This window comes from Oryzias latipes, chromosome 21 (genome assembly GCF_053564925.1).
Source record: "Oryzias latipes strain Hd-rR chromosome 21, Olatipes_Hd-rR_3.1".
NCBI classification, from domain to species: Eukaryota; Metazoa; Chordata; class Actinopteri; order Beloniformes; family Adrianichthyidae; genus Oryzias; species Oryzias latipes.
In genome coordinates this window covers 13428322-13455250 of record NC_136257.1, presented here as the reverse complement: position 1 = coordinate 13455250, position 26929 = coordinate 13428322, and the positions used below count along the sequence as shown (strand labels likewise).

Below are 26929 nucleotides of genomic sequence, written 5' to 3'. Positions count from 1 at the left end.
AGGAAGCACACAGACTTTCATAGAGCTGCCCCAACCATGATAGGCCCTCACCATTTGTACAACCGTGTCCAGCAACACATGCATGAAACCAGAACATGTGAAAGAGCAGCTGGATTTCATGAAAAAGAGTGCAGAAGACTGATACTGACTGGTGAAAATCTTTGCTGCATTGATGGAATGAGATTTTCTGGTGTATGGCACTGACAAAACAAGGCTTGTTAATTCCATACCTGCACAGTCTTAAACTGAACTCTACCCTTTAAGATTTCAATGCTCCCGTCTACACAGCCAGGTTTTTCAAAGAGTAGAATCTGGCAGAGCAGAGGAGTAGTGGCCTACTAGCAGTCCTGACCTCGAACCTTGTTGAACGGATCAGCTAGGGCACCAGCATGACCAATAACATGCTGGTCGAAGAATGCAATGCCATGCTACAGTGCTGTGTGAGGTTCTTCCACTAACTACTGAGGCTCCTTTAGGTTAAATGAATAAAAGTTTTATGGTGCAGCTTTTGAGCTCTGATGTGCTAAACTCTAAACTCCACAGTAGTTTTGAATGCATTGAAGCCTCTCCAGAGAGATAAGGTAACAGTGGCTCCTCTGAATATCATGTTACACCCTCCAAAAGAAAACATTTGCTGATACAAGTACCTGACTGCAACTTATCCATTTAAATTCCTGTGAAGCAGTGAGGGTGGACTTGGTAATGCTTCCAATGTTTATGTTTTCTCTGTTTGCTTTATGCTTTCATTGTAAAGTCAATGACAGTTTGAAAAGCTCAGGGTGTAAGAAATGACAGTCTCACCTTGAACTTGTGCTCATAGTTTTCCAGAGCCTCCATGACCATGCATACAGCTTCCATGGAGCGTTCCAGTCGTCCATCCACACCATTGAAGCGATACATGCTCCCCGACACGTCTACCAGCACCCGCAGACGCTTTGGCTTCTGCTGTGGACTGCCCAGCTGCAAGCACGTTTTGATGACTTTGCTAAAGTTGTCTTAAAGAATCACTCAAACCAGAGCCAGGTTTTTCAAACCAAAGCAATTAAGTTGTTAAAACCTTCTCACCAGGCTAAAAATATGCAGAATGGAAAGCTAAATATGTCACAAATACAAAGCAGGCATAAAGCGGTCAACGTGTTTGTATGATTAGTGTGGGAACCATCTCTGTGCTGCGTGCATGTGGTCTGTGACGACACAGGAAGGACTAGAAACTGTGTGTGAGGAGAAATGAGAGTGGAATAACATGTACTACTGGAATGTACCATATGATGGTTGAAAATATATGTGAATGAATTTAGAGGTTTACTGGAGAATAGTAAACTGGGTTCTTGGAGGAAAACATACACAAGTACATATGAAGACACAGACCTCTGGATCCTGCTCTGCTCTGCGTTTATAAATGGCCTTCTCTCCTGTTAGTCCGTCAATGATTTTAGTGTCATCCAGTTCTCCCAGCGCTTGGTTCTTCAACCACTGACGTTCCTTTCCTTTAGCCTGAAATACAGACACACAGAATCTCTAAGAAGCTGTTGTGAAACAGTGGGACCCTGACAAATAAATGCTAGAATTAAAAAAAAAAAAGAAATCATACAACAACAACAAATCTAGAAATCACAACAAACATTTTGTTAATCCACCTGTTTTCTGAAATATTGTTGTTTTAGTTCTTGAACCCTTAGAAAATGAATCCAACTAAATGAAGTCAATTCAGTCATTTCCGTCTTCCTCTGCTTAGCTGGGACCGGGTCGCGGGGGCAGCAGTCTAAGCAGAGATGCCCAGACTTCCCTCACCCCGGCCACTTCCTCCAGCTCCTCTGGGGGGACCCAGAGAAGTCCCCAAACCAGCCATGACATGTAGTGTCTCCAGCATGTCCTGGGTCTTCCCCGGGGCCTCCGCCCAGTGGGACATGCCTGGAACACCTCCCCAGGGAGGCGTCCAGGGGGCATCCGGACTACATGCCCGAGCCACCTCAACTGCCTCCTGTTGATGTGGAGGAGAAGCGGTTCTACTGCAAGCTCATTCTGGGTGACCCAGCTTCTCACCCTATCTCTAAGGTAATGCCCAGACACCCTAAGGAGGAAGCTCATTTCAGCCGCTTGTATCCTCGTTCTTTCGGTCATGACCCAGTGAGTCATTTTTTCATAATACGGACATTGCGCTGAATGGGTCTTAGTCACAAAATTTGTCTAATGTCTAAAACGTGATTATTTTATTACTTAAAGCACTTTGAGTATCACAAGTTGGAAAAGTGCTTTACAAATAAAGTTTGATTTGATGACCTTTTTTTCCAAATATAATATTAATTCTTTTTCTCCATCTTCCTCTGTCTTAGCTAACATTCATCACTGGTGAAGCTGCAAAGTTTCACAGGCTATGAGGCCAGGACACCACCTGACATTTCTGTTCAGTTTATCAAATATAGAAAGCTGCTAACAGGTTGCCAATGTGAACCAGACCTAGGAAAGACCAGTGAGTTCATTAAGATGTTTCAAAAAGTTTCTATAAAAAGCAGTAAGTCATTTCTTTCTAAGGTTTCAAAAATTACATTACCCGCAACATTTACAAATGGCTTCTTTAAAAAAACCACCCATCCAAATCAATCATTTTTGTAAAACAAGGCAGCTTAAACCAACACAGCCTATCTCATCACATTGATTGAACTTCAGGTATAAGCTGACACCTGGGTTGAATTGGCTTCTTCAGTACTTACTATTCCCACCCTGCATGTTGTGTTCACATGAAACAGATGAAAACATCAAATGTTTGTGACATTCGTTTAGGCAGAATACGTTTTCTTTTATTGCTGTGACTTCACAACATGCATAAACAAATATAATTCCGGGCGGTGTAGTCCATGATGACTCCACCCTCCGCCAAAACTCTATATATATATCATGGGCTGATGTAGAGACCTAAGGACCATGATTCTAATGCAGTCCACAAATAAATGACAACTTTTGAATCACGTGAATAAGCAGATTATAGCCGAATTTCCTTTATGTTTTCTGACAAAGCCCAAATAAGAGTCAAAAGATTGAATGTATAGAACATATTCCAAAGTGTGATGCTGGAGGACTTACCTGTAGGCTGTCCAGGATGATGCGAAGCGCCTGAACCTGTCGTCTTACAGCGGTGGAGAAGCGCTCGTAGGTTGAGGCGTCGTATTCACTCATGCCAATTTCCCTCATCCTGAAGCAAAAGAATAATTAATTAATGGCTACAATGGACATAACATTAAAATCCATGTGTGAGCTTTTCATGAAACGTGCCATAGTCTGATAACAAGTTTTAAAGGTTTTAATAAGAACCTGCAGTTTCTCACACCATGTGTGATTTACATCCTGTAAAGTTTCTCTGTTTTTTTTAAGGGAAAGTAACAAAACTGTCGAAATCCTTTGGCAGTTAAAGCCTGTTTCAGTGCTGCTCCACTTACATGACAACTTTGACCAACATGTTCAATTTAAACTGATCAAATACGTACATTTCTGACAAATGACGAACAAAACACACCTGTCGTATGGAACACAATATTCTTAGTATGCTTGATTTAGTCAATTTATTACATTACCTAGGTTTCTCTGACTTCCAGCTAGATATCGTGAGCTAATTTTGTCACCCGTCTTGTTTTTAAGAGTTACTTTTAAACCAAAAGTGTTTCTAAGATCCAAGAAAGGCTGAGAGGGTTTCTCTCCAAAACGGTCCATGTTTGCAACACTCCTGTAAGTCTGAATAGCTTCCAAATCCAGTCTGTTAAGAAAGAATTAAACAGAACTTATCCCTTTTCCAGGAAATGTGGTTCTTCTCAACCGAATTTATTCTGACAGGTTTAAACTTATAGAAAAATTTTCCAAAAAATGTGAAAGAAATCCCTGCTAATAATCCACAGAGGTACCTTAAGGTTTGTTACATGGTCAATGTCACAACAATTCACCCAAACATAAAAGAAAGACGTTGCTATCAAATACGAGATATTTTCTAAGTTTTTCCTGATTTTTCTTTTTTTCTTTTTTTTAGATTAGTGAGCTGTGGGCCATTGCATTTTTTCCACTTAAAATAAATACCGCTTAAATCCTTTAGGTAGATTTTCACTGCCTGGTCCATGAAAAGTCAGTTTATTTATGCTAAAGTGACATGCATCCTATTCACATGTGGACCAGACCTAGGAAAGTCAGTTCATAAAGATGTTTCAAAAAGTTTCTTTAAAAGGGGGTAAGTCATTTCTTTCCAAGGTTTCTTTAAAATGTTTAGTTTAAAAAAATAAAAATGATTTTTTTTTAAAGACTCGAGGTCTGAGGGTCTAAGGACTTGTAACAGATGTAACCCTGAATTGCCCCCACATGCAGTATCATCTGTCCGTGTGTGCCATGTCTGTAAAGTTGCACAATATTTTCTTTTTGGCGCTGTCTCACACGTGATTTGAAAGCGTTTTTTGCATATTCTTTCAGTGTGAAAACCAACGTTTGCATTAAGTCTTGCACACGCAGCTTTTTTGTGCAAGAAGTCTCTAGGAGGGCCAGAAATGTTTTGACTTCCTCTTAAAGCCTGACTCATTCCCATCAAGCAGGAGGCTGGTGAGGGTTAGGTAGACTGCAAGCGTCAAAGTTATTTAAACATTATTAAAATTATCTTTAATAAATGTGTCTGTTTTTAAAAACATAACGTCACAACATGGTCTTCAGTGAAAAGCTTCTTCAGATCTGCAGGATACTGATCACAACAGGAGATCCACACGTATAAACAGGAAAGACTCTGATACAATGTTTTCATTTTAGTACTGTATACAATTATATTGAAAGACAGAGTGCTTCTGGAAAGACATATCCCAAAGCACCCCAACAGTGTGTCCATTCCCCTCTGCTAATGTCCCTGTAAGCAATGTGCTCTAGTCTACACCATGAGGAAAAAAGGTTCAGTCAAAGCTCAAAAAGCTCAAAAAAAGCTGAATTGCATTCTTTGAATTTGTTCTAGTTCTATTAAACATTTGATGTCAAAGTTTCATTTGAAGCAAATCCTGTCTTGAGTTCACTTCAATGCTTTCAAGGACAAAAACAGAGCATCAAACACAAACATCGACCCCCACGTGATACACATATTTCCGTACATCTGTGTGTTTTTGTGCCCGTGTGTGAGAGAACACGAAAAAAGGTCAAGGGGGAAGCAGAGATACCGGCTCCAGATATTTCCTTTACAGTCTGCGCTTCACAACTTCATAACAAAATGCAGAACAAACAAAAGAAGTAAGATTAAGATCTCACACAAAAATCATAGAACAAAGACTTGAATTACACAGCCACAAGAAAAACATTCCATTTTTGTTTTAACATCGTCAGCTCTTCACTTCACATAATGATAGCTTTATTTACAGTAGAAACATGGTCTCAAAATGCCAATGGTTCTATTAGAGCAGAGTAAACATAGAGCCTAAAAACTGAGAGCACTTCCTTGTTTTAATCCTGAGACATTGATGCTTTATAATTCTCCATTAGCAATACGGTGCTAGGGTCAATGAGAGCTTATTAGGCTGGCAGCCTGACAAAAACCACCACAAAGAACATCCTTCCTTACATTTTTAACAAAACAAGTGACCTAAATGAAAAAAAAAAACAAAAAAAACAATTCAATTTTATTTTTTAAACAGAGATACATGCATACATACTTTTGCTTACATCTTACATACTTAAGGGTTTCTGGAGTGTGAATGTGTGAATAAAGCTTAACAAGTGGTATGACACTGAAAAAAAGGGTCACAAATGTGTCATGTACCTTGTGACACAGTGCATCAGCACAATTCACTAGTGGAAACACCTAGACGTCAAAGGGCAAAAGGCAGAGGAATTGATAACCTTGGTAAATAAGAAAGAAATACAAGGGCATTGATGGGCAAGAGTAGAAAAGTCATAAAGTATAAAGAGTATAAAGTGAGAAGACCCCTAAACACTGGCAGCAGTGTTGAGAGAGTCATGCAGGAAAGAGGGGGGACTACACAGCAAAGAAAGATAGATAGGGTAAAAGATGAAGCTAGATAGAACAGAGAAGGCCTTTATGTGTCAGCCAGTGAAAGGGATGCACTCTTATGCACTCCCAGCCTTCTTTTCTGTCTAGTAGGGAATTACTCATCCCCATGAACCTTTGCAACTTCACTTCTGATGGTTGTCAGTTGAAATAGTATTACCCTGTCCACAACATTCCCCAACAGTGAAAACAACTCAGTTTCTATTTGGGGAATTAACTAACACATTATGTATTTTACCTTTCTTTGAAAGCTTTTTCAGCCATTTCACGAGCTGCTCTGCGAACTTCTTCTGGAACAGCGTCTTTTTCTGCCTGGGACACCTGGTAGACCTTGTGGCCTGCATCTAGACGGTAGGGTCCTCCTTTGCCTCCCAGTCCTGCAGTGTCTCTGCCACCTAAAGGGAATTTGCCGTTTTGACTTAATTTCTGGTCATTCTTTAAACATCTTTGCAACACCAACAAAAAAACAGTAACAAAGCATGCTCCTATCAAGAGGTAGATATCCAGAAATTGATACAATGGCTTTAACACCACCATCCCACATCGACTGTTTTCAATTTCATACCATTTCACTAAAATGCCTAAAGGTAGTTTTAATTGTTGTCTGACAAAATTGCTAAAAAATGGATCCTAATCATCACAAAAGAGAAAAGCTTGCTCATGTGCTGCAGAACTTGCAGAGCAGAGCAGCTAATCTTGCAAATGGCTACTATAGAAATAGTCAGAGAATCAAAGAACAGCACAAAAGTAAAGATAGACACAACAGCAAAATGTAGTTTATTAATAAAATATTCAGTAAATTTTTATGCACATCCTTTGAAACAAATTCTCTGACTTTTATAACTGAAACTACTTGCAAAACAACTGGCTCATGGAAGCCTCTACTGCCATTCGTGCAGGATCTGGATGGATTTTAACATCAATCCCCCTTAACTACCTCACTGACCAGATAGTTAGTCAAGGCTTGGTAAATTTAAAGGGCCTAAATCATGCTTTTTTAAGCCTTTTGGAGTAAACTACATCCATAAAAACGACTCAATCTCTGAGGCATAGCACTTCGCTTCTTGTGAGTGCTGCCCGTTTCATGACATCAACCTGGAGTCGGCCTCAGCAGCATGTCTGCATTTCTCCCACAAAAACAAACAACATCCAAACTTTTGCAAAAATGGATGTGCATATTGTGGACAGAAAAGGAAAGCGCGCCCCTCCCTTTGGGATCATGATCCAGACTTTGGTTATCCATTTCTGGTGGATCCAACATATATGTAGCTGGATCATTTGTACTGCTAGATGTCAATAGACTGCAGTTAGTTTTCTTTAGCCACAGGGTACATTTCCAGCCTGGTACAATCCATACTCTGCCTGATGTCTGCCATCAAGACTGTTACTGCATACCTGTTCAGGGAGATTTCAGTGTTCAGCTCTTAGACCCACCAACCACAGGGAAATGCTTTTTCCTCCAGTGCTGTTGTGGCTGGGTGGATCTTTTCTCACCCTGCCACTGGGAACCAATGGCTGGTTCACTGGAAAACATCCCGTTTGTTCTCCATGCTTCTGCTTCCCTGGTGTATCTTTTCAGTTGGTAGTCAAAGCTACTAGCTTTTGTTTGGCAGTTCCAAGGCCTCTGGTGGAATTTCTTGAGAAGATTTTTCTTCCCATACCACCTCTGCCACACACATCCGGTCAACTTCCCCTTGTGCGGACGTGATCTTCTCTAGCTTCAGCTGCTGCTCCTTTCAGCACATCAAGTTGTTCATCTAGTAGCAAGCGTCTCTAGGTTTCCTTCTGCTGTGATGTTCAAAAGCTTAAGTAGATCAGCTCTGTAATTTTCTATTAGACTTTCACAAGGTACCCTATCTCTTAGCCTTGGCAATGGGCTGTGCATGTCCCTGGCATCAACGTTTGTCACAATTTTCAGAGTTAATAACATGGAAGAACAGCACAATGGTACTGTTGGAGGCAACAGTACTGTGAGGCAAAGGGTCGGGAGTTTCAAATCAATAGGACCACCTTTTAGCAAGCTCAAATACAACATGAGCAAAAGACATAAAACAGATGCATTGCTAAGTCAGAGAGCACCTAGATTACCAAGGCGCATATGTGAGGACAAGGACATACTGATGACAGGTGGAATAAGAAAGATGACATTCATGGATAGCAGTGAAGGAGTTATCTGTATAAATATACTATTTTTAACTTCATTGTTATGTGGAGACAATTATAGATTATCCTGTAATCCCTAATAATTTGTCCAAACTTTTCCCTGTTCTTTAATTTTCATGGACATAATTATCTTACAACGTGGTCTTTGAAAAACATTTTTTTATTATACTATATGCTTGGACGCATTGAGGTCAAGCATATTAATTGATTTCAAGAAGAGCTGGTGAAAGCCTGAGTACAGAAAAGTTACCTATTTTGTCTTTTCAATAATAAAATATAATGAAATGAAAAATTATGACATAATAATTATAATATTATTAATGTTAATAATAAGGGAACAGACAGAATATATACATTAACAAAGCAAGCAATTATCTAAAGTATGAATGAGAAGGACTGCTGTTTGTAGATTTTAGAAAATTAAAGGCTGCTACATGGGCAGGCTGAAGATATAAAAAAAAATAAACATGATTCTTTCCAGAGATATAAAGTGGAATTTTCCTTTGATTTTAAGTTTAGAACACAAGTTTTCTTGGTGCAAGCCAAAGTGCATTGGGTGCAAATTAGCTGCACCCATATTAATCCTTTCCCCTAAATTTCAGTTTTTAATGATCTGATTGAATGGTTCTAGTCTTTGACATAATAAAGGCATTACAAATGATATCTTTCCAGAACTCTGGGTCAAAGGTCAAATACATGATTTCACATTAGGTTATTAAAATGTTCATAAAATGCATGTCTGATTGGACACTAAATAAAATATTTGATTTTTTTATTTTTATGTTAGTTTTCTTAAATGACATATCGTAATCTGTAGAGCACATTTAGATGCATATCCTGGGTTGTTGGTGATGATTTATTTTTGTTTAGTTAACGATATGGGATAGACTTGTTGACTCCATTTTGCTTATTAATAAGAAATAACGAGCAAGTTAAAGCAGTCCTGCTAAATGATAGATTGATACAAACCAATAACCTGGCTGATCATGTGTATAAAATACCTCCAGTTTTATTGAAACCAGTCAAGACAGTCAAAAAACATGGTTTACCTGTTCCCCCGGCCCACTGGTTTCCCCCAACGTGAGGAGCATTATTTAAGTCTACTTTTCCATGTTTTGGAGCAGACACATCCAAGCCACTGTCCCTTTGAATTGTAATCTGGAAAAAAAATAAAAACATTTTTGAATGAAATGACTATGTATGAGTTTTTTGCTAGTAGTATAGTTCAACTATCTACGGTGTATGAATTCTGAACAATACCTATGAAACAAGCAAGATTTTTAGAAATAATTGCTATAAAATATAAAGGTTCAGGTCCAAAGAGAAATCCCATAATAGGGCGTATAGATTGTGTGTGGGTCCCTGATCAACAGCTCACCCACAAGCCTAACTGACGCCTCTAAAAATGTTCTTCCTACTACATGCTAGAATCCAGGACAAGCCCCATTGACCAGCCACAAAAGAATCCATCTCTTCCAAGTGGGGAGCTGGTGTCTACCGGTGAGAACAATGCGTCCTGCACGGACAGGAAAAGGCTCCACCTGAGTCACCCCATTCAGACTCCAACCCATCTGCTACACAAAAGAAGCTGATCACAGAGGAAAGGTCAACAATGGGAAAAACAGACAATGGCTGGGAATCATCAACAGCCTGAAAGTAGAATTTAGCAAATGAAAACCCCCCAAAATTATGAGAAGATTATAATATATTCACTGTTACAATATACTGGGAAATACAGTAAATCTAGCCGTCCATCATTACATGGACAGGGTTGGTCACCAAACGCCCAGTCCAAAGGATGAAAAGGACAAGAGGCAGGAAAGCTGAATACTAAAACTAAACACAGATAGGTTACTGTAACTGTAACACTTTTGTCTGTTTAGTTTAGCAATCAGCTATTGTATTTTATAACTGATTTTATGTTTTGTACGATTAGTGAAGCCCGTTGAGACAACTGTATTGTATTATTTTGCTACATAAATAAAACTGAATTGAATTAAACTCGATACAAACTTGCATTTAAAGCACAGAGAGGTGACTCAGAACTAAGCCTGCACAATATACCACAAATTTATCTTTATCCCGACATCAAGCTGTGCAATATGCATATCGCAAAAGACAGCGAAAATCGCAATAAATGGTTACCTTAACCCTTGTGCTATCCTAGGCACTTTAACATTGGGAGTGGGGTCATCTAGACCCACTAGACAGTGCTCTGAACCTTTTTTCGTCAATGATTTGTGATCTTCACTGGTTTCCATGGATTACATGAAATCTTTCCACCTTTATCCACCTTTGTCATGGTAGGGAGCAGGGGTTGACATAGCCCAGAAATTTGCACTGGCCCACAGGGCCAGTAGTTTCTGAAACTTACTGGCCCTGCCTGAAAGTTACTGGCCCGACACCGCGCATAGCGGGACCCGCCGCTTAGCAGGTGATTGCAACTTTAGGGGGGTCCGGGGGCATGCCCCCCCGGAAACTTTTAATATGGTGCAATTTGGTGCATTCTGGTGACATCACTTATTTCTACACTTTTCAATGACTGAAAATAGACCATATCAAACTTAAATCTGCTCTAGTCTGTTTCAGATGTTTTGAAGAGAGCGCTGCAGTGTAGTAGGTAACACTAGTTCAGAAGTTTTCATGGTGCTTTTAACGGCAAATATCGCAATAAATCATAAACCTTAAATGTGTTAAAACAATCTAATGGCAGCTTGAACCATTTAACGAATCAAATAAATCCCTTAATGCATTTGACCAATCGGATGGACGCCTTCACATTGTTGACCAATCAGATGGAGCCCTGTTATGTTAGATGTTTGTAACCTATGTCAACGTGGGTCATTTGGAGTATAATTTTTAAACTGGGAATGGTTATTTGGTTATTTTGCTGTTTGTTTATATACCGCAAATTATATCGTTATCGCAATTTTAATCTCTGATATCGCATATCGCGAGTTTTCCTCATATTGTGCAGGTCTAACTGAGATCATTCAGCGAACTAGAAATACTTACTGCTTACAGTGTTGTAAAGAAAAACAAAATTAAGTAGTTTAACATTCTACTGCATTTGAGTCTGAGATTCAGGTATTTGGAGTTGCCTTTGATTCTTTGACATTCAGCTTAAAGCTTAGTGGATACAGTTTCATCTTCAATGCATTCATTAAATATCTTGCTGTCCATACTACTAATTATACCCATTACTCCATCTAACATATTCCTATCTATTCCTGCCATGTCTTCCACATCTCTGACATGCTTCAGTCTCTCTTCAGTGACGGTGTCGGATTTATAATCAAATGTAATAATAACCCACTGGCTTGTGCCTTCGTTGTTGCTGTTTAACATTGTTTTGTATTGAATTGTTACATTCAATAAAGTTTGAAAAAAAAGTAGTGAGCGCGTGCCGCGTGGTGCTCGGCAGTGAAAGCCGCGCGCGCGCAGGCGGGAGAGAAGGAGAAGTGATCAAAGGTTTCCCATAGAAACCCTTGAAGTCTGAACACAGGACTAGCAGAAAAACTAAATTATGAAGACGAGGTAAATCTACACGTTTTCGCAAAATTTACTTTATTGAAAAAGGTGAAGAATATATAAACCGTTAGATATTTTAGTGGCCCGAGCGGACAAGTGAAAAGTAAAGTCTTGTGGTCCGCACTGCTCGAAAAACAGGACCGAGCCAGCGGACAAATGGCTATGTCGAGCCCTGGGGAGAACACGTCAAAGTAAGGGGGGGGGGGGGGGGGGGGTCATCTAGGATAGCACAAGGGTTAAATGTGCTAAAACAAACTCATGGCAGCTTGAAATATTGAATAAATGAAATAAATCCCTTTATGCATTTAACCAATCAGAAGGACCCGTTTACGTTGTTGATCAATCAGATGAGCCCTTTTAGGTTTGATGTTTGCCTCCTATGTCGACAAGGGTCATTTGGAGTATAATTTTTATACTGTTGCATTGAAATGGAAATTATGTTTTTGGTTGGTTTGATATTTGTTTATATACCGCAAATTATATCGTTATCGCAATATTAATCACCAATATCGCATATCGCGAGTTTTCCTCATATCGTACAGCCCTACTCAGAACTATTGGCTGTATTTCTTCTGTCGTGAAAGTTATTCAATTCATAAACTGGACAATCAGATGCTTCAATAAAAGCCTGTGGTTTCACATTAAATGTTTGAAATGTTTGATTGACAGATTTAGTGTAGCCTGCCTTAATGCAAAACATGAAGCATGCAGGTCACAAAACCTCCTTTATTCATTATTAGATCTAGACTCACACAGATATATAACTCACCCAGAGTGCCTGCAGACACGTCTGCAGTGTTTTACTGCCACTGAAAATCATGAATAAGAAAATGTATGTTTTTCCAAAAACATCTCTTTCAGACAACCCAAACTAATATGTCTTAATCAGAAACACTGTGAAATCCATAATAAAGATTGAATTTAAACCCTATGGTCTGAAGCCTCAGCAGCAAAAACAGGAGATTATGGCGTGCTCTACCGCAGCGTTCTGAAAAAGGTGCGAAAAGATACTTAGAGATTGACAGCAGCTATTGCCATAATCACATGGATCCATACGGGTGCTATGGGTTTCTGGGTTGTCCGGGCCTTAGAGGGTCATAGACAGCAGCACCTGCATTGCATCTTATAGGGAGAGCAGCTGTGTCATGCAGTTCTCTTGTGGCTCGTATGGCCACCTTAAGGGACGTCATGAAAATGGAACGTACTGTACCACTGTCGTGTGTGTGTGATAAGTGTAACATCAAGTCCTTGCAAGAATAATGCAAATGGCACACATTTAAGCAGCCCTCCAGACATTGGTAAGGTGTGAGAACTGGCTCCTTACTGACCTTGTACAAATGCTGCACACATGGGAGGTCAGGTGATATGTTGGTGCCCGTGGGACGCCTGTAGGATGTCCACACAAACTGTCAAATGTCCTAATTCCTTTCAGTCAGCTTTATCAACTTCAGTGTGCAGAATTTAGATGGCAGTTGAAGAAGTGAAAAAAATCGGACAGCACGACTGCGTCTCACTTACTTCCAACCCTTACCTACCCTCAAGTGTTTGCTACAGCCTGTCCTTAGAAAAAATGCGCCTGAACATTTTCCCTTTACTGGCTCACTGAGTGGTCTATGAGCTTAAAGTTTTGCGAGGGCCACCTGTGTCCCCCATAAAGGGTTTGCTTATTTTTTAACCAGACAGCCCGTATCCACCCGTATATGACTAAGCAATAAAGTATAGAAGTTAACATCAAGGATTAAAGTCTACTCTACCATCAAAGCCAACATTTCAGCACAAAGGCTGAGGCAGGGGAACTGACGTGGGTTTGATATGGAGGAAACAGCAACATAGAAAGAGAAGCCTCAGTGAAAGCCCTGCTGCTTTTAATCTCATATGTCCAGAGGCTGAAATGAGTGTCTTTTTTCGTTCAGATAAGTAGAGGTAAAGTCAGTTCATGAAAATATGGGATAAATAGTCAAATAAATGCAAAAAATCAACTGGAAAGAAGGTTCTCAGAGAATTTAGAGATAAATGCATTAGAATGTAACTTTTAAAATAAACACATCCAAATCCTTGAAAGAAGTAAATAATTAAATATGGCTAAAACACTTTTTAAATACAAAGCTCCCATTGTGCATGAATCCATGCAGAGTGGCAGCTGAAGTCCAGCTCTGCCCGACTATGACAACATAAGGGGAGGAGAAATGTTCTGTGATCATTTACTAGAAAGTCAGGAATTTACATCACAAGCAGCAATTCAAAGCTTACACTAATTTCTCAAACTTTAACTATACACCAAGATAAACTTCTTTCTTCTTTTGCTTGACCAAAGCTTGTCAAGCTGCTCCCCGCTCCACCACTTTTGTGGTTTAGCAGTAATATCACAGTCTAGCTTACTTCTTAGCGCTAAAGTCAAACATGTTTATAACTCCTTTGAAAACACCATATTGTCTATAAATCATCCAACCAGGAAGACTCAAAAAAAAGTTGTATTCTTAATTAATCTCGCCATCTCAGCCCAGATTTAGAATTTTTAACCGAGTTTTCTGACTTTCTATGGACTACTGTTCTAGATTCTGATCAAATTATAATAATAAGGGGTTTTAATGTTCATGCTGATGACCCCAGTTAACTGACTAGGAAACGCTTTTGCAGGTTTATTAGATAATGTTGGTTTCATACAAAACGTAACTAAACCCACTCACTGACACAAGCTGAGAGTCCTTCCTCACAAACCATCATTTCAGATCACTTTCTAATTACCTTCCAGTTTACATTAGAACATGCTACTGCCCCACTGAATAAAAAACAGCTTAGAAGAACATTCTGTGTCTGTTTGAGAGTTTAAAGTCACAGTTCAACCAATACTTAGTAACATGCTGAGCAGATACTCTAAGACCAGTTCACAAACTGCACTACCGGTAGTTAGAGTCTCTAATGACTTGTTATTGGCATCAGAAAAGGGACTCAGGGCTCGACATAGCCATTTGTCCGCTGGCCCGGTCCTGTTTTTCGAGCAGTACGGACCACAAGACTTTATTTTTTACTTGTCCGCTCGGGCCACTAAAATATCTAACAATTAATACATTTTTCACCTTTTACAATAAAGTATATTTTGCGAAAACGTGTAGATTTACCTCGTCTTTATAATTCACTTTTTCTGCTAGTCCTGTGTTCAGACTTCAAGGGTTTCTATGGGAAACCTTTTATCACTCTTCTCCTCCTCTCCCGCCTGCGCGTGCGCGGCTGTCACTGCCGAGCACCACGCGGCACGCGCTCACTCAATTTTTTTTTCAAACTTTATTGAATGTAACAATTCAATACTAAACAATGTTAAACAGCAACAACGAAGGAACAAGCCAGTGGGTTATTATTACATTTTAGGCAGATATATTTAAACTGACACACATATCAGCGCGCCCCCTGGTGGTTTTTCACCGCGATGATCATAAATCCAACACCGTCACTGAAGAGAGACTGAAGCATGTCAGAGATGTGGAAGACATGGCAGGAATAGATAGGAATATGTTAGTAGTTATTAATTAGTAGTATGGACAGCAAGATATTTAATGAATGCATTGAAGATGAAACTGTATGCACTAAGCTTTAAGCTGAATGTCAAAGAATCAAAGGCAACTCAAAATACCTGAATCTCAGACTCAAATGGAGAATAAGGTCAAACTACTTAATTTTGTTTTTCTTTACAACACTGTAAGCAGTAAGTATTTCTAGTTAGCTGAATGATCTCAGTAATTTAATTGTATTTAATTTTTCAATTATTTAATTTAATTAGGTAACTAAAAAGTAAATGTAACTTTGCAACAGTAACAAAAAGCAGAACCTTAAGGCAGTCAGGGCAAAAAAGTCAATAAAACTTCTTAACTATTGATTAGGAACAAATGTGAAATAGCAGTGATTAGAAGCAGCATGAAAACTTCTTAACTAGTGTTAACTACTACACTGCAGCGCTCTCTTCAAAACATCTGAAACAGACTAGAGCAGATTTAAGTTGGATATGCTTTATTTTTAGTCATTGAAAAGTGTATAAATAAGTGCTAGATGTCACCAGAATGCACCAAATTGCACCATATTAAAATTTTCCGGGGGGGCATGCCCCCGGACCCCCCTAGAGTTGCAAGCACCTGCGGAGCGGCAGGTCTCGCTGTGCGCGGTGTCGGGCCAGTAACTTTCAAAAACTACTGGCCCTGTGGGCCAGTGCAAATTTCTGGGCTATGTCAACCCCTGGGGACTACTCTCTATTCTGGTCCTATTGGACCTCAGTGCAGCTTTTGACACTATCAACCGCAGCAATATAGCTAAGATCAGAAATATTCTTTCGTTCATACAACTTCTTCCGCTTTGTCCCTTTAATTTACGGAAGTGCCCACTGTTTGAAAATTGGTCATGAAGGCCAAATAAATAATTGCGGTTTGTGCCTGGCTGGATTTAAATGACACAAAGTATTTTATAAATCGGAATAGAGCAGCGAAAGAAAAAGCCTTGAACAAGATTCCCCAGATTTGCACTGCTTTGATATTTCACACCTAACCTCTTCTAACTGCAGATGGCACTAGTAAACATTAGAAGAAGAAGAATTCCACCCCTGCTGGTCCAGTCTGAACACCATGGGCTGAACTTATGTTCAAGAACCCGATGAAGGGGAATTTTACCATCTATCATAAAATCCATCTTGGCTTAAAGAGTATGGAAGCAAACTGGGCGTCTCCTTCAACTTTTGCACTTTATGTATAAACAGGCCTCTATATCTTGGTAGTATTAGCAACACCTAACAGCAACTGTGAAAAATACTTGTCAAGCTCAGTAACCGGCGACTCATCCGTCCCATGGCTTGTTAGTTGGGTAAAGATTCAATTACATCACTTCCATCACTGCAGCTAACCTCAGTGCATCATGTGACAGCAATCCAATGACACATTAAAGCAAATGTGCCTGAGCATGTTCCCCACACAAAACCAAAATAACAGCATGACATAAGCTGTGCTCATCCCTTATCCAATTACATTTGGTTGGACGGTTAGGAAGCACAGCTGTAAGATGAACAGAATTAAAACGACTAGCAACCATTGAACACTTTCCTGTCTGAATGTCTGATCTTCAACAGGTTACGTCATTCAACAAAGCATATTTTTCAGGGTCAAAGCTTATACTTTCCATAGCAATTTTCTACCTTCTTAAAAGGCCTAAAGCATTTTCCAGTCACCGTCCCATTCACCCATGCACACACAAATTCACACACTAAAGGCAGCTCCACTGCTGAACAGGAGCAACGTGGGGCTCAGTGTCTTGCACCAAGTACACTTACACATGGGTAGACAGGCAGAAACAGAACCTGCGATCTACCAATCAGAGGTCGATCGCTCTGCACCATGGTCATCCCAGACATTCACTCCAATGGTCCATAATGTCAACCTTTCTTTTTGTAAGCACATTAGTAGCTTAAAAAACAACTGCAAAGGTGCTTGTCACAAAATAAAAAACTGTTAGAGCAGACTTAACAAAACTCTTGAGCCCCTTCAGAATATCAATATCTTAAATACCAGACTGAGTATCCTAGTCTGTTACAGGTCAAAGACACAGGTGAAGAAAAAAGGGGGAAAAAAAGACTATTTCCTATTTCCTTTACGCAGACATGCCTAATCAATATTCGGAGTTAACAGTATGTCCTGGTTTTCCATCAGAACAAGCTCAGATCTGCACCCTGCAACTTTACCCTCTTCTTGAAAAGATAGACCATACAGGTCCAGATGAAGAAATACGTTTCTATAATAATGAGAAAATATAAACAATAAATGTACAGACCCTTTCGTAAAAAATATCAGAATATCATGGAAAGTGTATTCTTTTCCATAAATCCATTCCCAATTTGAACTTTTATAGAAATATAGATTTAGGGCCCACTGTTATATGAATTTGAAGTATTCATTTGTTTATTTTTACATAAATTGGGCTTTCAGCTTGTAAACCCCAGCCTAAAGATTTAGAATACTGTGGAGAAGTCTGCCCACTTATTACTTAATTACTTTAGCAGCACTGTGTATATAAAACCTATCAAAGGTACTGAGATTATAGTGGGGTTTTTTCTCCACATAAAGAAACTTTATTTAAAATATCTCATTTCATTACAATCAGAATGATCCTTTGAGCTGCAGCAGCTTAACGGCAAAACTTCCTGAAGGGTTAAAAGGGGGACAGCAGAAAGTTGAAGTGAACAGATAAAATTTCCGTCTTTTGCACAATCTCATTTTTGAAGAAGGTGCTGAACTTTAAAGAAGCATTCATGTGGGCGAGTCTAGTGAAGCAGAATTGACAGGGGGGGGGGGGGGGGGGTCTGGCAGGAGGCCAAAGTAAACTTAAAAAAATATGTAACAGCAGCCATGTTCACAATTTAGCAATGCTCTTCAAAATTTATAAAAAAAAGTTTAACAGAGAAAAAAAATGGAGTCTATTTGGTTTGTCACAGTCAGTGGGTTGTTTTTTTCAAAATGTACCTCATCTGGATGTTGAGTTTGTTTGGATTGTTGAAGACTTTCAGAAAAATCCCCAGAGACTGTTTTTTATTGGCTTAGATTTTTTTTTGTTCATAAGAAGGAAAAAAAATGGCATTATTTAAAAATTGTTTAGAATCATCTTGTACTTTTACAATAATTTTAAAACATGAATTATTAAGAATAAAGAATTAATTTACCAGCTGTGAATCAGAAAAATAGTTTATGTCTGAAGATGAAAAGCGTAATGGATGAAGAAACTGCAACAATACAAAGTTGGGAACAATCCTAACCAGCGCTCTACTGGCAGACATGTTGGCCCAAAAAGACCAAGGTTCTGTCTAAATTCCTTCACTACTCACCACATATTGCACTATATAGTGCTTTCTCTATTTTGTAGTGCTGTCTGAACATACAATTCCAAAATCCAGTGCCCTGAAAATTTCCCAGAAGTCTCTGTGAAACACCAGTGTTAATCCAGTGTCCATGCTCACTAGACCACAATGCTTGATTTGAACAATTTTTGAGAAAAAAATAATTATTTAAATGTATTTTTAAATAAACAATCAATATTTTTATCTTCAAAACACAGCAGATTCATAAATAGTTGTCGCAAAATGCTCGTATTGATTCGCTTTTCACTTTCTGAAATCGATGACGTCATATTTGCAGTTTGAAATTGTTTTTAAAAATAGTGGTTCGGTGCATTAGATAGTCCTTTACTATATAATTTTTTTTTTGTAGTTAGGGAGTAGGGAGGGAATTTGCACATAGCCCTGTTCATTTGACTGGGCCGATTCTACATGATTACCCAGAATTCATAGAAGGGCCACATGCATTCAGTCAAGTTCTATAAGATGACAACAAGCTTTCAGAATTGCTGAACCAGTTTTCCTAAATGATGACATAAAATAAGATCTGGCCTCAGTTCTATTCTTTAATAAACCTCTTTTAACATCAAGTGAAAAAGGGTGACTTGCTGCTCTCTATAACAGCAGCTAAACTTTGCAGCTCTAGTGAACAAACTACATCTGATAAAAAGAGCTTCAATTACTCAAATTAAAGTAATGTGCAAAGCAATTTACCACCACTAACAAAAGCAACATTGCTTTAAGAGTTTAAGTAATTACGGCAGCTAAATCACTTATTATGGGGTATTTTTTAAAGTAATGGCATCAGCAAAATAGTTTTTTTTATCAGTTACGCATACCACTCCCTCCATGACTGCTTGCAGCTTTGATTTAATTTTTTATTTTAGTCAGAAACATACACCATGAGGGATAGTACTTGGCAAAGGTTACACAAGGACTGTGACCAAACAGATACCTGTGCAGACTTGACATGTGCAAACAGTTTGGATAAATAACAGACATACAGTATAGTGACTGTTTCAAGCTAGTATGCTAAAAAAAAAACTAAAAGAAAAAACCCAGAGGTTGTTTGCAAAGAGATAACAAATAGGAACATTCAGTTCAAGTCTTCAGGTCTGCTGTGGACTTCAACAAGAGGAGCAGAGGAATCTAAGCCCAGAAAGAGGCCCTGCATGCCCTGCAGGTGTGTAAGACAGAGCCTCCACCTATGACAGCTGAAAGCACTTCTGATAGTTCTGTGCTTTTATTAGTCCTTGAATAGAATATTGTTTTAAAGCTTGAAACCCATCAAACATTTCTATATTTAATATTCCTATTTTGTTCTTTTCTATTTTTCCCCAAAGCATGCTGAGAACCATCTGCTCAAGCCCCGTTTGAGAAATTTTTGGAAACTGAATTAATGTAACTCCAGTGTCCAGTGATTTGGTGAATGTTCATGTTTGCTGACTCTGTGTGACTGAAGAAAACAGGGTGCAGAAAACAAGCATCTTCAATTTCTTAAAAATTGTTTTTGAAGAGGCACTGCCCCCTAATGGCAAGCAAGCAAACTGCCGGCTACCATCTTTTCTTTTTGCTATATTAGATCAAATGTAGTGCGGGATCACCTGTAAAGGGCTGCCTTCTTCCATCCCAATCATGTTCCTCCACTCAATCAGTGAGCGCTGAAGGGTCTCCAACCCTGTCTCCCAGAGCCGGATGCAACCGCCCATATCTACTGTGACCATGCTTCCAGGGCCAAGAGCAGACGTCAGCACATCACTCTCTGATACCTTCGACAGCCAGCTGGTGTAAGGTGATACAGACATGGACCTGAGAGCCAAAGAAAAGCGCAAGTCGATAAAAGGCCGACTAGAACCACTGCTTCTATAGTCAACAGGTTTAAAGACCCACTCTGCTGGAAATGATGTTTTTGGTCTTTTTAACATGTTCTTGTTGCATTTTTCTGATGAAGGACAAATATAAAGAAAAATTCAGCTCAAAATTGCATTTTGGAGTATTTCTTTATTCAAATCGTTGTGAATCAGGAGTAGAAAAAAAAATTCAAATTGAAAAAGAGTTTATTTGTGGCGTAGCAAATAGGTTGGGTGGGCCACAAGCTCCCTGCTCTGAACTCTCAGCAACGAGAAGGGGAAGGGGGCGGGCTTGCTCAACGCCAGCCGTCCTGCCCACAACTCAGAGATCTAGACTACGTCCTAGAAAACAACACAATTTCTTTTCGTTTTGTCTAAAAACAGCATCATCGAAATTGAAAGACTACCGGAAACACTTGATACTGATAAAATGAACAAAATAAATCCACTGAGTATCTTTAAAATATAAAATACTGTAACTAAATCTAAACATTTACATAAAATGATTCAGGACAAAAAAATAATAAAAATTGTGATTATAGAATAAATGCGTCTATAGAAATACACTCCTCTGTATGGACTTTTCATTGCAAAAAAAATTACATTAATGCTCCCAAAAACACTTAGTCTTAGTTTTATGAACTTGAGACATGAATATGAGATTTTTTTCTCTTTTATAATTGGAATATAATCCCTGGTCAAATGTAGGACCAGGCATGCAAATATTACCTTGGCACAGGAATATACTTTAGTTTTTTGGAGGTCAGATCCGTAACTTCCAAATATGCTGCTGCCAGTGGAGGCGTAACATCTGAAGAAAAGAAAAGAAACTCATTACCCTTTTCCTTTGTGTTTTGCTGTATCAATATTTGTGGTGCCAGCTTTTTACCTTTGGGGTAGATCTCTTTCAAGGGCACCTTGTTGGGGGGAATGGCTCTGACCACCTGGTTGGCTGAGAGCAGACAGACGCAGTTCTCCCGTTTTGCTGTGCCGCTTCGAAGTCCACTTCTGAAGAAAAGATGAGCTCCGCTTTCAGTGGCCTTCATCGTCTGCAGGTCAGCGGGCCTCCGGAAGCTGTACACCTCGTTAGGAGACTGATTGAAAGAAATGCCAGACAAAAACAAATGTTTCTGCTTCTGCTGGGTTCAGATCAGTATTTATGGAGGTCAAGTCATTAAAAGAATTGTCAGCAGTGGGGGCTGGTGTGCGAAGGAGTTTGAGGGTCAGTTTCCAAACTTTTTTTTAGGTCATAAATTTAGGAGAAAAAAATTAATAATTCATAAATTTATGAGAAAAAGTTGTAAATTTACAACTTTGAATCTCATAGTATCACTTTTTTTTGAGGCCCTAATAAGGCTCTATCATTCTGGTGTGAATGAGGAGCAAGCAGAGAAAAGGGTCAGATGGAAGCAGGTGACGACCCCAAATGGAGCAGCCGAAAAGCAAAGAAGAAAAAACTTTTATAGTCTAATAATTATCTAAAGTATCCAAAAAAAACATCAAATATTTACTATTTCATCTGAGTATAATAGTAAGAATCAAAGTATTTATAATAAACTCAAACAATACGGATAAAATGCCACAAAAATTAGATTAACCTCTTCAGAGCTGATGTCCTCATGCGTGGAAATCACATTTCAGGTTATACTACCATCGTATTTAATTCTGCTTAACTGGAGCTTTATGAATTATAGGCTAGGTTTGAAGAGATTAGGACAACAAATAATCCCTCACACAAAGAATGCATTTTGAATTTGCTTAGAATTAAAGATCAGCTATGAGTCCAATACCTCCTGGTTAATTTTCTACTCATGGGGATGAAGGTGATGTTTTTCAATCATTTTTTTAGATTTGACTTAAGCTTAAATTCATGTTTTGCTCTAGCCATAAAAAAAACAATCAACTTTATTCTGTCCTGCATTCTTTATTTTCTTACCATAAGATCTGGGAAGCCGACAACAATCTGTGCAAAAGAGCCAGTGTCTACCACCAGACGATTAGGGGAGATGATCTTCTGGTTCAGAGCAGCGCTGAGGTTTTCATTAGGCAGCTGTTCGCTCGACAGCATCTGTGGTAAGGACACCTCCACTGGGTAGGCGGGAGAAGAAAGCGCAGGAATGCATTCATCTGGAAAAGTCTTTGACAGGACCCAAATGCATCCATGTCTACTAAAAAACATCATCAAGAGTTCTAGTTAATATATCTACAAAATCAGCTAACTTTTTTATTGACTTGGTAAGGAGCAAATAAACTTCATGGTATTAGAAAACAAGTTATATGACATGGGGATCCATTTAACAAGAGTTGCTACTTCTTCATAATGAAACGTGTCAGGGAGCAACTGTGTGGTTTTAATTCCTATTGCTTCCCTTCACCGTCTGCACCAGCATAAAAGAACAAACAAAGATTCTTTCAAAAAACTTTTAGTACAAAACATTCTCTTGCAAGAAATGGACCAGTTACTAAACAGAGCAGTTACAAAGAAGTACGTTGTTGTTAGGGCCTGAATTCTTTGAGAAGTGTAATATTTTAGATTAAAAATAATAATAAAAATGTCTAAAACTATTATATTTTCAAGTTATGTTTATAATTGTCTTATGCTATTATTATTGCAGACTAAAAATGATGTGGGTTTTTTCTAAAAACACATTGCATTTTCTTTACAAAAAATGCATGCGACTTTAATGAAAAGTTCAGTAAAAATGTAAATGTTTTTATAAGCAACGTTTCATATTTTAATATTGCATTGTATGCACCATACCAGCACTAGTTCCATGGCCAGGACTGACCAAATCCTCACTGATGCTGTGCAGCTGACAAACTCCAGACTGTTCAGCTGCGATGTGCATGGGCTTAGTCAACAGGAACTTCCTGTAAATTCCAACATACATGACATAGAGGGTATAACAGTGTCCTTCTAATCTAAAGACACTTTAGGAGATATTTGGAACACAACACCTACTTGTTGGTGTTGCTTTCTACCAGTAGCCAGCGATCCTCTGCCACCAAGAAGACAGACTTCAGATTAATGGGGAGGGAAATGGAGTGAACCAAACCCTCCAGGACATCGAGCACATCCAGCTGATTGCTGAAAAACAAACAAATTAGGACATTAAATTATAAAATCGGATTTTCTGGGACAAAATAAAACCAGTTAAGGAGTTGAAGGACTGGTATCAAAAAAAGACTGGTGTTGTTTGTTTGTACACTTCTGTGTGCTAATTTTGTGATGCTCGGATTTTTATTATTAGGGTAATGAGCTTCAGGCCGGGGTTAGAAATCCTTCTTTAGGTACACACACACCATACATTTGTTGCCTGTTCAAGAATGAAGATTTAGCCAATGGTCTTCACACTGGACAAACAGGGAGGGGTTTCTTCTTAGTTTTCTACTGTTTACTAGCCCACGTCCACCACATACATTGAAAGACTCTTATCAAAGTCAAAGTAAAGTCAAAGTCAACTTTATTGTCAATTCTTCACATGTGCATCACATACAATGAATCGAAATTCCGTTTCTTACTCTCACATGCCTGTTCAAAAGAAAAAATAAATGAATAGAAGGAAAATGTGGAAGCGTTGCAAATCTCAAGAATCTTGCTCCAAGCTTTTTCTTTCATGTGCTTTTTCTGATTATATAACAGACTTGGTGTCATAATTTTATGCCCAAAATGTGCATTTTCGCATGTTACATAGACTTTTTAATTAAGGACATAGTTTCTGCAGAGTGGCAGGAGATCATCAGAAATTCATCTTTGTGTTGTGGACAGAACTGTTGGCAAAGAGTAAACCTGCCCGTCAGCCCTTTGCTTACGTCCTCTCCCGCTAGCTTATAGTCCCTCACAACCCAAAGCTAACATTAGCTGTGCAACAAAAGAGGAGAGAGCAATATCGGAGCTATTCAGACGAACACCTACAAGCTTTTTCCAAAGGCATTTTTGCATCTCCTCCTGTTTCACAACAATTTCAATAACGAAATACTCAGCAAATTCAATGCAAAGATGCAATTTGGAGCTTATTTTCTTTCTTTATGTCCGCCATCGTCAGAAAAATATCACAAGAACACATTAGAAACACCAAAAACACAATTTTCCTCAGAGTGGGTGAGGACTCTGTAATAATAATAAATTCCAGCTTTTTGCTAAGACCATGTGTGGTTTATAAGCTTGAAGCTATCATGTTTGACAAAGTGAATAAAGGCGGAGCCTGCTAATACTCTGTGAATGTTTTGCAGCATTAAAAATGATTAGCAGACATGAGTTGCTTACCGATCTTCTTTGTAGAACAGAAGCCAATTTTTATGTGCAAAGTCTCGACAGACCTTGTACACACCCTGCAACAAACAAAATATGGATTGATATCAGATGTTCTATGAATTGACTTCTTTATTTTTAATATCTTAAAAACAGTATAAAATACAGCAGTCCAAAAGTATTTCACAGACAAATCCATAGAGTTCAGATCTGGTCTCTGACCTGTTGTTCTTTTCCGCTCCACCAGTTAGAGACACTGGAGGACGTCTGATCGCTGTCAGGGGAAAGCGTGAGCCGCCGCACGGCACCCGTCACCAGGTCCACATGCAGCACAGTATTACTCTGAAAGGGAGAAAACAGAATGAAAAAATGAAACTGTAGAGTGGACCCCAGAGATTGTGCAATTATGTCTGAATATAAAAATAAATGTGTTTTTATTACTGTTTGTAAACAATCCCCACATGGGATGCACTGAGGTTGAGTATTCAGTTCAGAATCATAATTTCCTTAAATGTCATCATGTGCACAACAAAAATTGTTTTGCACTGCAGATGTTAAAAAGAATAGAAGTCAGGGTAGAAACAGGTGGAACAAATGGCTGGGATGGAGGGAGTCTTGGATTAGGTGTTTGGTTTTGTCCTCCTGGTGGCGCTGGGGGAACTGGTGATCTTCTGGGCTGTTTTGATCACCTTCTGCAGCGCTTTCCTGTCTGCTGCTGAGTGCTAGCTACTTCATACACAACCATCACTTCCAAAATATCGACAGCTTATGTTTAAGTCTGTTATACAACTTAAAGGTTAGGGGTTTTTACCTGCTCTTCAATCTCAAGAGCCATCAGACTAGATTCCTTAAGACTACAAAAATAGGTTAATGCATGGATGTCAAGCAAATAAACCACCACTAGAGGGCACTCCTGTTACAATGAAATGGCCAGTGAATGGTATCCAATGTGGAACACTAGAATTTCAAGTAAATTTATTTCTAGCATTCATTTAGCCTCCTCTGTTGTTTGTGCTTGGTATATTTCAATATGTAACTGTTGAGCTTGGGAAATACTTGGGAAAGAACGAGGAGGAGGAGGAAAGCTTTAGTCCTGGATTATGCTACCCTTCTTTATATGAATCATTTCCTGATGGTCTCCAGTTGCTGGCAAACACATTACCACATTTAGAGATGGCTCAAATAGAGTAATCCATATTTCCTAACTTTAGAGATAAAAATACTTTTAGAAGAATGATGTGGATGTGAGAGCAGATACATCTTTTTTTTGCATTTATGGTTGTTGTTTTTTTAAAGGGTTTTTTTTTTCATCTACTAAACATGTTCTTCAAAAAATTCAGTTCATAGAAAAGTTAAGTATCGTCAAGCCAAAGAGGACCTCCTGTTCTCCCTTAACCCACAGCTTCATTGACACATGCTGGTGCATCTAGTTCAACAACATCAGAAAGTGCTAGTTTCTGGTTTGCCTCCTCCTCCTGCCGGTTACATTGTATTTAACAGGTGAACAGAAGCTGGAGATTAAACAGAAAAAACTAAAGGTCCAGAATCATGACCCCAGAGTCCTGAAGGCACGTACAGATCAGACGTGGAATTCTGCTGAGCGTCTGCATTTAAAGCTTGACCCAGAAGAAGGATCCAGTGGTTCTTAAGGTGCATTAACACTTCATCTCAACTATTCATTCGCTGACACAAATGGATATGTAAATACACCAATGGTGGAGGGCTGTAACCAACCACAACTAAAGTTTCAGTGTCTTGTAAAAGGGCATTTCAACATTGGGCAAGCTACTAACCCTAAGCCAGCACTGTCTACCAAACTGCAAGGGTAGGAGAAAGTTGCTCCAGCAACACAACAGTTATTCCCTTTATTGTCATTCAATCTTCTCTGTGGATGAATGAGCATACCTGTTCCTCATGCAACACCACCTGTCCATCCAACGGACTCCCCAGTGGAGCAACAGTAACAAAAGGCTGCCAGACGCCGCTGATGGTCCTTGGAAACACATCATAGAGCTCCATCAACTGAATAGTCTCTCCATCCTTCTTCATGGAGTAAAGGGACACGGGGTTACAGGTGGCCACGTACAGAATGTCTGCAGAAGAAAAAGAAAGAGTTCTACCATACCATTTGGAAAGCCCCAACAGTCAAAGCACTGTTTATATCGTATCGTGGGATTTGTAGAATGTATTTGTCAAAAACAGAATACACAAAATGATTTTACAAATGCACGTTGAATTAAAATTATTCAGAAAAAGAGTGC

The 26929-nt window shown here is 39.0% G+C and overlaps 1 protein-coding gene across 1 annotated transcript in view; it reads right to left on the bottom strand.

Moving 5' to 3' along the window:
* The window catches only part of vwa8 (von Willebrand factor A domain containing 8), a 73918-nt gene that overhangs the window by 3388 nt on the left and 43601 nt on the right, over positions 1 to 26929 (bottom strand). The window contains exons 29-42 of the mRNA XM_011489452.4: positions 26574 to 26761; positions 24891 to 25010; positions 24684 to 24748; positions 23379 to 23504; positions 23178 to 23287; positions 22353 to 22504; positions 21306 to 21510; positions 21146 to 21227; positions 20171 to 20375; positions 9226 to 9334; positions 6252 to 6408; positions 3082 to 3190; positions 1369 to 1494; positions 802 to 960 (exon numbers count right to left, since the gene is read on the bottom strand). Coding sequence (XP_011487754.1) covers positions 802 to 960; positions 1369 to 1494; positions 3082 to 3190; positions 6252 to 6408; positions 9226 to 9334; positions 20171 to 20375; positions 21146 to 21227; positions 21306 to 21510; positions 22353 to 22504; positions 23178 to 23287; positions 23379 to 23504; positions 24684 to 24748; positions 24891 to 25010; positions 26574 to 26761 — 1913 coding nt within the window. The remainder of the gene's footprint in view (positions 1 to 801; positions 961 to 1368; positions 1495 to 3081; positions 3191 to 6251; positions 6409 to 9225; positions 9335 to 20170; positions 20376 to 21145; positions 21228 to 21305; positions 21511 to 22352; positions 22505 to 23177; positions 23288 to 23378; positions 23505 to 24683; positions 24749 to 24890; positions 25011 to 26573; positions 26762 to 26929) is intronic.